Below are 11,103 nucleotides of genomic sequence, written 5' to 3' on the forward strand. Positions count from 1 at the left end.
TATTAAATATATGGGCTCCAGATATGGGTGTTTCCCGTACAATGCAAGGCAGAGTCCAATCTCCTCTCTTTATAAGTTAAATTCTCTCACTTTGGGGATATTTGCTGTTAATCTCTCCCAAAAACTTACTGCAAGCTCTTTGCTGTAACAGGAATCTTAAAAGGTCTTGTCACCTTCTCAGCTGACCTTATTTGCTCAAACTGAAATCTCCTGAGTCCTCACCCAAATAGACATCAGCTAAAAGAACCACTTGCCCAAAGCTGAAAAAGAAGCTCCCTGTTCAGCAAGATCACCAAGCAAGCCTCCCTGCTGCACACCAGCCGCAGCCTTTCTTCCCTTAACCGCTCCTTGTCATCAGGAGAGAGTGGTCCAGGCTCTCCCACACACAGCCATAGCCTCTCTCCCCGATTTCCTCCTCAGGGCTACCGGGGAGCCCCTGATGCTGTGCACTCAGTGGGAGGGAATTCATCGCAGAGCAGCTCTCCCAGCTCCAGTGTGCCCAGTTCCCCTGCTGGCTCTGGCCATACACGGCCCAGCTCCCTCCATGGTCTGGCACCCAAGCTCCAACGGCAATACCACTCTCCACGGTGCAAGTCGGCAGGTAGCATCCCACTGTCACCCTTGGCCCACACCCCTTCTCCACCACCAGCAGCAGCTTCTTCGCCTCAGCGTTCTCCATCACCTTTGTCTGGACACAGGAGCCCAGACTTTTCCTACCAAACTTCACTTGTCTCCTCCACTAGGTAGGCAGCTCTCACGGCCCAAGAGTGCAGAGCCGCCCCGCTCCCCACTGCTTAAAAGGGTGCAGTCTGCTGAGAAGCTGGCGGCTGCACTGGCAGCTTCTGAGAAGAAGTTAGCCCCTTCCCGCAAGCATAGTCTTGACCTGCCCCATGGTGAGCTGAAGAAGGAGCTGCCACCCAGGGAAGCCAGCCCTCTGGGAGGTATTTGGAACCAGAAGTGTGCTCTCCAGGAAAGGACCACTTCCAGGAAAAGGGGTGCTGCAGCCTGCTCCTTCACGGGCCCTTGGGACCCTCCGGCAGGATTGAGCTGAACTCCGAGAGTCACTGCAAAAGTAAGAAGCTATCGGGGAAGTAGACTCCTCAGAAGATGACACTGATGAGGAGCCTGAGAACGGCCAGGCCACACAAGAGCCAAGACTGGTCCCCCAACCAGAAGCAGGCAAGAATCTACCCCCTAAAGGTTCAGGAGAGGATAGGGAAGAGGATGCTCTCTTACACAGGGATCTAAAGAACCAGGCTCCTTACGCTCTGGGCCGTTGACAGGGGACATACTAGGTCCCCCCCGAATAGAAGTTCCTGGACTCTTCCAGAGGAGACTCTGGAGGCCACAAGCCTTTGAGGAAGCTACCAGTTCTTTAGAAGCCCCCAGCCTGAATAGGTGTGGGGCCACAAGCCCCAACCCCTCTGAAGGCTGCTGGAAGGCCCAGCACCTCCACACACAGGCACTAGCTGCACTTTGTCCCAGATCTTCAGAACTTACCCCACCAGGTGCTCTGCCACCTCCACCTCTGGAACGCCAGGAACATGTTCCTGGAAATTCCTTATTGAGGGTCCAGACAGGGCACTCCTAAACAAGAATATAACAAGGACAGGAGAACCAACTAACTCCCAAGATTTGGAAGCCACAGCTCCAACTCTTCCTAAGAACCTGTCTCCTGAGCAAGAGAAGCCAGAGTCACCTGGGCTGACCTATCCACTTCATGAGGTCCCCAGCCAAAACTGGCTATGGAAGTCTGAATGTGAACAAATGGAGAAAGAGGAGCCAGTCCTGAGCATCATGGAAGTGCCTGATGCCTCAGGGCCAGGAGGCAGGACATTCCATGCAAAGCCTACCCCCTCAGCCCAGAAACTGGGCCCAACCTGCTCTGGAGAAACCAAGAACCTAGGGGCCAGCAAAAACATCCAGACATGGCCCTGGCATCAGATGAGCTTCGAAAGCAAACATAGCAGTTGGGCTTGCTTCCCTTTCACTCACCTGTGTAATACACCCTCCTGTAAACCAAAAAAAAAAAAAAAAAAAAAAAGAACCACTTGCCCAAATGAACCTCTGATAAAAGCCTAAAAGTATTTAAAAAGCCTCTAGTTCCTGGTCCTCATGCCTTATATACTTTTCTGCTTCCTGACATCACTTCCTCGTATTAAAGGCATCTGTCTTTCCCAAGCAAGACATGAGATCTCAAGTGCTGGGATAAAAGGCTGTTTCCAGTGTGGCCTTGAACTCTCAGAGGTCTCTGTCTCTGTAATTCTAGGATTAAAGGCGTGTGCTAACACTGCCTAACCTCTATGTTTAATATAGTGGTTTTTCTGTTCTCTGATCCCCAGATAGGTTTATTGGGGTGCACAATATATCAAACACACTTTACCAAGATTCACTTTCTGCCCATAATTTGTCAATGTCATCTTTAGTTAAAAGACCACAGTTTCTGCCAAGTCCATTTCTGCTAATTGACAAAGTCTTAGTTTTCCTTTGAAAATCAAGTTAGAGATCTTTTCCACATAAGTTTTTAATTTTTTACTCTGTATATTTGGTAGAAATATTGATTCAAATATAATATCTCCCCTCTGCATTAAAATTTCAGTAGGAGAATGCTTAAAGGGTAAAATAACCAAAATGCAATCAAACTTTGGATCCACACCATATGTACTTCCTATACTTTCTTTTCCACCAAGGCCAATTTTCTCTCAGCTTCGGCTGATAATTCTCTTGGACTATAAATAGAAGTGTCTTTTCACCTTCTAAGGTTTTAAACAAATTACTCAGTTCATCATTTTTTATTCCAAAAACAGTTTATAGATGGGAAATGTCTCCACATAATTTTTGGAAGTCATTAAGAGTCCATAATAGATCCTAATATGCACCTTATGGGTATAATTTTTTTGTAGACCTATTTTATATCCTAAATAATTAGTAGAATCTTTCTTTGTATCTTTTCAGGGTAATCCCCAACTAGGCAAAATTTTCTTTACTTCTTCAAACATTCTTTCTAGAGTATCTGTATTTGAAACAAATAGTAAAATATCATCCATGTAATGATAAATTATAGATTAAGGAAATTGTTTACATAATATTTCCAATGGCTGTAGTAGAAAATATTGGCACAGGGTGGGGTTATTTAAGATTCCCTGTGGGAGAACCCTCCATTGATATCTTTTAACCTGCTGAGAATTATTGTAAGTATGCACCGTGAAGGCAAATCTTTCTCTATCTTTGTTTTGTAAATGAATTGAGAAGAAACAGTCTTTTAAATTGATAACTATAAGAGGCCATCCTTTAGGTAATAAGTAGCCAAAAAAATTCCAGATTGTGAAGAGCCCATTGGCTGAATTACTTTGTTAATTGCTCTTAGATCTGTTACCATTCTCCATTTATCAGATTTCTTTTTAATAACAAATACAATAGAATTCCAAGGTCTGGTTGGTTCTTCAATATGCTGAGCATTTAACTGTTCTTATACCAGCTCAGTGTCTTTGAAAGATCAGCAATTGTTGTGCCCTGTTCTTATACAATCTAGATGGCCAGTGACTGCTCTTTATAATATCTCCTACTATTTCTCTCAGAAACATGTGTTAGTTCATGGTTTGTTTCTGAGGTTGAAGGAATGTTAATCTGAGTATTCCATTGTTGTAATGGATCATGGCCCCGTAAATTCATAACTATATTAACCACATATGGCTTTTCCTCTCTGTCCTTCTGACCATCTACGTTGAAGCCATCTTGCACTCTGTTTCACTTGAGATAATGTTCCAATCCCTAACAGCTGAACATTTACTTCTTGAAGGGGCCAATTTGAAGGCCAAAATTCTGGTGCAGTTATTGTAACATCTGCACCTTTGTCTACCAGACCTTCCAAGAGAATATCATCTACTCTATTTTTAATTTTGGTTTTGTTCATTTATAAAAGTTTGTAAAACATTTGCTTTTTGGTTTCTCCCAAATTTCATGTTCTCTCTGCTACCACTGTTCTATCACCCCAAACATCCTGGTTGATTCCAATAGGCATTTGGTTTTTTAATTGCTCTCAGAAGTGGTTTCTTCCGTCATGGCAGGAAAGGCCTGAACTGAATTTGCTGTGGGTGCCTGTGTGAGGACCCTCAGGGAGTTTTCCAATGGAAGAAAAAAAGATTACCTTGTCTGTTCCTTGTGGATCTGCATTTGTTAGTCCAATGTTTACCTTTGGCAAAATCCAGAAGGGAGGGGCATTCTCTGGCCATTGTTCCTTGAATAAACATTGTTTCTATTGATTCCCTGTTTAGACTCCCTTTTCAAATGACCTTGTTTACTGTGATTAAAACATCTGACCTTCTTATTCTTCCTCAAAGCTCTTGATATCACCCCTCCTATCCACATATCATCATGGTCATGAGACTCAATACTAGTTGGTTCCCTGATCCAGTCTTCCCGGGGTGCTGATCTTGCCTTCAATAGCCTGATTATTCTTTGGCATGCTGCATTTGCATTCTCAAAAGCCAAAGATTCCATTCTTATCAGTCTAGCTTCTGAATTTGGTATCACTCTATTAACTGCAGGAGACAGCCTTTGCAAGAAATCCATGAAGAAATCTCTGGGGCCGGGTATAACTTTCAGAAATGATTCAATTTTTTTTTCTGCCTCCTCAATTCTGTTCCATGCATTCATGTCTGCCATGCAGTATAGAATTAAGATTTGGTTATCCTATCAATATTGATTTTGTGTATCAGCATAATCGCCTTCTCCAAGAAGCTGATCCTGGGAAATTTCCACACCTCTAGTTCTATATCATTAGTCTATTGATTTGCCTTCTCTTTAAACCATGTTCCCCATTATAATTATGAATTGGCCTCTAGGACACCTATAATTAACTCTTTTTAGGCCTGAGGGATAATTCTATTACAAGTTGATCACGAGTTTAACATCTGCTTTACAAATCAAGAATGCATGCCATATGATACTATACCTTATTTATATCTCCTTAAATCGAACATTTCCACTGGAGTCCAGTTAGCTTGTTCACATTGTGAGCATTTGGCAATTCCTCTAAGATTATTGGGTAGATTTAAATTACCTGATTTAAATTGGCTGTCTGGAAACCTGAGACTGTATCTCTGTAGCCATATAATTCAATCCTGAGATAATTTCACCTTCACCTTCTGTCCAGGTCTGGATTTCTCTATAATTCATTTTAACAAGTTTTTCTAAAGTCAATCCTGAGAAATGTCCACCTTTAAATGCTTTGGTCTGGATATGAATTTCTCTGTGATTCATTTTAACAGATTTTTCTAAAGCTTGTAGGTTGGCACTTAAACTGACTAACCATTTTAATGCTAAAATAAAAGTGATCAAACAAATAATATTTGTAATTGATGCTATGTACATCTCATCCATATTAATTTTCCTTTCATTTAATTGTTCTGCTTTCAGATAGCCTAATGTATTATCAAACAGAGAGCCAATTCCTTCCATAGTAAAAATGTTTCTCATTTTTGAATATGGAGGAAAAATTCTCTTTAAACTAATTTCACCCTTTAAGACATCTGAATTAACTTACCAAGTCTGTTGACTGTGTAGAACAGTAGAAATCTGAGGGAATTTCAAATCAGCTAACTAGTGTGGGAGCAGTCTGAGATGGGAATCCAGAGAGAGACCTACATCTACCACAAGAGAAAAAGCCAAAGAAACTCTGGCCATGTGCAGCTCGGCCTGAGCCTTGCAGCTCACACCTGAGAAAGGGGGCCTGGAACAAGCAGCTTTTCAGTGAATTCTTGCCACAATCACTGGTCACCAATTGTAGATGACCTTCTAATGGTCTCATTAAATAAAAGTCATGGAGCCAGACATAGGGATTAAAGCCTGAGAGAGATCAGAGGAATAGGACAGCCACAAGCTAACATCACCTCACCAACTCTGCAGCTCCCAAATGAGAGATACTTCCTGTCCACCCACACCTATATGCCTTGCTGTTCTGCTGATTTGCTCTCTCTGTCCAGTTACATCACTTCCTCTTTAATGCCAGCTCTCTCAATTCCTGTCTGTCTGTACAGAGATCCATGGTTAACTAGTCTTGGAATTTAAGGCAAGTGCCACCACACCTGGCTCTGTTTCCAGTGTGGCCTTGAGCACACAGAGATCCAGACAGATGCCAGCCTGCCAATTGTTAGGATTAAAGGCAGGTGCTACAGTTGCCTGACTTCCTTGTTTACTTACAATGGCTTGCCTCTTCCTCGACTCTCCAGGCAAGCTTTATTTATTAAAACACTAATAAAATCCCACCACATTTGAGCACAAATAAAATATCACCACAGCCATGCCTGTGCTTTTAAGCTTGGAGCCATCTCTCTGGCTCCAAGGTCTTTGGATAGAGGGTCTCACTCTGTATCTCAGGCTAGCCTGGATATGTAGTCCACCCTAGCTGATGACTATATCTACCTGCCCCAATATGCAATGTTGTCATTATAGTCATCTATCTGTTCACTTTTTTATTTCTATCCAGAGTTCTTACATTTAGTTGGTGTATTGGAGCCAGAAATAATAATAGCATTTAAGAAAAAAACAAAACAAACTATCCATCACTCTACGTGTTTAGTAAAGATGTCAGTGAAGAACAAAACTCATACTGAGTTATTTTATTGCTGTCTTATTATGCTAAAAAGGCAGAATGTAAGGGGTAGGCATAGGGACTTTTTAAAAAAATGTAATTAATCAAGAGATCACAACAGAAGACTTCAAAAACAGTTCCTTGGTTCAATAGATGCTTGAAGCCAGTTGAGAGTCTTTCCGGACCCTGAAGCTAGCAGGGAGGCTAATGACTGAGGAAGACCCCGAGGGAGAGCACGCAAATCCAGAAGTCATATTCCCTATTTACCGCTGGCAAGGACAAAGTCTAGGCCCAAGGTCATAGACACAGCGCTCACCACATTCATGGCAGGGATCTGTGGAAAACAAGATCCTCTTGGGCTGCCTTAACGCTCTGAGTGTATCCATGAGCTCAAGACAATGTTGGGCAAATCTCTCTACTAAGATGTAACCGTAATCATCATAAGACTGTATAGGGCCGGGTACTGCTCCACATTCATCTTGGTCAAGTTGGCTGTGTGTCCCAAAAGGTCCTTCAGGGTGGGCATGGAAAAGTCGTTATCTAATAGATTAAACTCGGTGAGCTTGGAGCACTTGCTGAGGGCAGGGATGAGGTCAGTGAGCTGAGAGTCCTTGATCCTACAACCCTGCAAGTCCAGAGACTGCAGAGATTCTGCTACATGCTCTAGCAGCACTCCAAGAGGCTTGAGACATGAAGCAAATAACAAGATTCCTCTCAAGACCAGATGTTTTAGCTGACGCAGGTTGTGGCTCAAGGGGAAATAATTCAAGTCGGACTGTGACAGGTGGCGGTGTGTGATGGAGAGAGTTGCCAAGGGGTTCCTCAGGCACCTATGGGTAGACAATGGATTGGTTCAGACAAAAGGTTCTGGAGAGTGTGTATACTGGGATTTAAGAAGAGGAAGATGGGGCACGTGTCTCAAGGTCAGTTTGACTATATGAACAATCAGAGTACCAGGGTGCTGATGCTTGGAGTCTACTAAATCAAGTCACACCCACAACTCTCACCATAATTGTTCCCAGTCACTGGCAGGCCCCATGCACATGCTAATCCTTAGAGTAAACTGGAAAGGTTTGCTCTGGTAGCTAAGCCACCTCCGCATCCTTGCTTACCTGAGTATTTGTTTCATGTGGTCTTTGAGAAAGAAGATGCCATTCATGGAGAGATGCTGCAGACAGTGGAGTTTGGAGAACTGAGCAATGACCTTGCTGATGCACCTCTCTTCTCTGTCTGCTGTCCTGGTTCCAGTCCCGAAAGTGTTCCTACAGATGCGGGCCAGGGAGAATTTGCGAAGACTTCGCATCTGTCCAAGGCAGGGAGCAAATCGTGCCAGTGTGGACACATCCCACCCCGTGTTCAGTTCCAGCTCCTCAATGCGTCCTGGGTGGAAAACACTCAAGATCTCTTTCACAGTGCACATAGGCACAGTCCAGATCTTCATGTTTATACAGTGCAGCTGTAGAAAGTCTTTTCTCTGCTGGAGCCACTGCAAGAAGCATGTTTGCTCTTCATTCAGACGGAGCCTGAGGTAGAGGTCAGTTACCACCTTCAGATGCCGCCGCCTCAGTGCATATCTGGGAAGGACCTTCACTACAGGCCTCTCATTCACAGTCTCTGCTGAACATGCCCCATCCTCTCTTCCAGTCCATATGTTCCAGAACTCATGGTGAACATTCCTCAGGTCAACCACCTGAAGTTTCTCGTTCCTGTGGGTAAAACGTGTAAAGTGTCAGCAGACATGACAAGCCCCAACACCCAGCAAGTTTCCACTACACATCTCTAATGTCAGCTCTTCCCTCCTGCCAAGGTCTCTTCAGCACCAAGTGTCCAACGTAGGAACTCACGTGTGTCATGACATCTCCCCGTGAGCTGCATGTGTACAGCTGACCACTTTCCTTCCACTAAGTTACTCTCTATTTCTACCTAGTCCATGTTAGTGGTTGTTGGAAAGCCAGGGATAGGCTCCTTCCTCTCTGGCTACCTCTACTCTGTCCTCTAATCCATACTCAACCGTCCTTACTACAGGAAACAATAGGTTTCAAGGCCCCTGCGTTCCAGGACCATGACCCCATCAGAAGCCTCTGACCCACCTACAAAGCCATTCTCCCTGACCCACGGTCTCTCCCACATTCCCCTTGTGCTCAGTCTACAGTACTTGGTTGTTGCTTACCCGGGGTGAAACTCTCTTTTCAGATGTGAGTCTACTCATCTAGCACAGCCTGGAAGATTTCCAAGTTGGGAGTCTTCATCAACGTCCCCACAGGGAGACAGGGGAAAGGCCAGGCTTCCACCATTGCCCTCACAATCCTAGTGTGTCTGCCATTGAACGCGTCCTTGAACAGTGCTGGGAAGAGCGTCCAGGGCAGTTTCTCCAGAGCAGAGATGGCCAAGGCCTCATTTCTCAGCAGCGCCTGCCTGCCCAGCTCCTCCAGTGTGGGTGGGGTTTGAAAACTCATCATGAATGGTCTTCAGTCAGAAGGTTCCTGGGGAAGCATTCAGGTGAGAATATATCTTCAAGATAAAGTTTAGAAAACTTCCTCCCCCAGAACAGTAACCACTCAAGGTCTGAGTCAATTGCTCTGGCAATGGTAGAGTCCTCAACTTAAGGAATTGTCCTCACTCGAATGTAAATCTACAGTTTCTCACTGACAACATGTGAGCCTCTCTGTACATGATTTCAAGGTCACCTTATGAGTGACCGTTTCTCACAAAAAAAAAAAAAAAAGCCTTTTGTCGTCAATATTTCGTTAAGTTGACATAAAAAAGATGCAGGCTAAAGCCTGAGTCAAGATAGAACTCAACATTTCCTGATCCATCTTGGTCTAATGGTCCTATATCAAACCACATGACCCAAGGGAGGACAACTACTCACCAGTTCTGAGCACTGACCACAGTCTCTTTATCCCAGCTGAGCCAGGCGCTTCCTCCAGGCTCCAGGTCTCTCAGTATCTTCATGGCTCTCCTGAAGCCTTTATATACCTTCCTGCTCACCCTCCTTATTGCAGTACCACCTTCCAACCCCAAGCTGCAATTTAATTGGACGACTCAGTCTCCACCCCTTTAATTCTTCAGACAACATTCAATCATTTCGTTGATTGAATCCTCCTGCCTCAACATCATTCTTGCTTGGATTACTCTTATGAAACATCATGGTTCACTGAACTTGATTAATGTGACAAAGGCCGGATGAGTTTGGGTCAGTTTGTGATTTAATCTGTTACTGATAATAGACATAAAAATAATTCAAAAATATTTCTCAATGGATCCTGGGCAAAACATCAAGTCAGTCGGGAATATGCCTTGGAGCTCAAGGCCTAAACTGGATACTCTGTCAATACACTGAAGTAGCAGATACTCAAAAAGGTAAGGCAGGAGAATTGCTTGTGTGCATCTAGACATATTGGGACATGCTTGTGTTTCCAGAATGTGAGGGTTTGGGTGAAAGTCTCAGAAATTCACTGTCTTCTTTGCTGTTTTGAGACCACTGTGGGCTACACTAAACCATTTCTCAAAACAATTATAAAAACATGTCAGGGAGGGAGATATAATACTTGATTCTCAGGAATCTGGAGACAGATACAGATCCAGAGAAAGAAAGAGAGAGAAAATAATGAGTCTGGATATAGAGTGAGAGACCTTGGAACACTAATTCCTAAATGGGATGTCACCATCAATTTTCTCCTCTTAGGGCTCAGGGAACCATATGGAAGAGTAAGCAGAAAGAGTGTAAAGCCAGATGGGACAGAGAATAGTAGGAACAGTTATTTTTTAAAAAGAAATTATTTATTTATTATGTATACGGTATTCTACCTTCATGTATTCCTCAGGCCAGAAGAGAGCACTGGATCTCATTATGTAATTGCTGGGACTGAATTCAGGGCTTCTGAAAGAGCAACCAGTGCTCTTAAACTCTGAGCCATCTCTCCAACCCAGGAACCCATCTTAAACACAGCAGAATTGCTGCACTTATAAACTCAGAGAGACTGTGGCAGCATGAACAGGGCCTACATGCATCTACACCACATGGGGTGCTTGTGTTGAGAGAAGTAGAAACAAGCTCCCCTCCCTAACCCAGACTCTGTCTCCAGTTGATAAGGACTTGCAATTGACAAATAGTTCTCTCAAATGCAGTCTCCCTGGAGATACAAAGAACTCTTAAGGACAGATTCAATGACCAATAGTAGACAGTCAACACAAAAGAAACTCCTGGCATCTTTGATGGTTCTTTGTCTCATAATGTTTTCTTAGGTCATTTACACACACACACACACACACACACACACACACACACACACACACACACACTACACTACAGGTCCTTTGCTTATATATTATGGCTAACAACTTTTTGTTTCCATCGGATTCCTCTGTGTTTGAACATGTCCTGCATCAATATGTCTTCCTCATACTTTGTGTTTAGTCTTTTTCCTCCGTTTATTATTTATTTTTCCTAACCCAATTTGTTTTTGTTTTTTTTATTTACTTTATTTGGTTTGCTTTTTGGGTTTCTT

At 43.5% G+C, this 11,103-nt stretch overlaps 1 protein-coding gene across 1 annotated transcript; it reads right to left on the reverse strand.

Moving 5' to 3' along the window:
* Positions 1–6,855: 6,855 nt before the first annotated feature.
* Positions 6,856–9,048, reverse strand: LOC114701726 (PRAME family member 8-like). The gene is given in 4 exon segments (XM_028881886.1): positions 6,856–7,049; positions 7,052–7,422; positions 8,763–8,799; positions 8,802–9,048. Coding segments are annotated over 4 exon segments (849 nt in total).
* Positions 9,049–11,103: the final 2,055 nt, after the last annotated feature.

The sequence above is a fragment of the Peromyscus leucopus genome, chromosome 10 (genome assembly GCF_004664715.2).
Source record: "Peromyscus leucopus breed LL Stock chromosome 10, UCI_PerLeu_2.1, whole genome shotgun sequence".
Lineage (NCBI taxonomy): Eukaryota > Metazoa > Chordata > Mammalia > Rodentia > Cricetidae > Peromyscus > Peromyscus leucopus.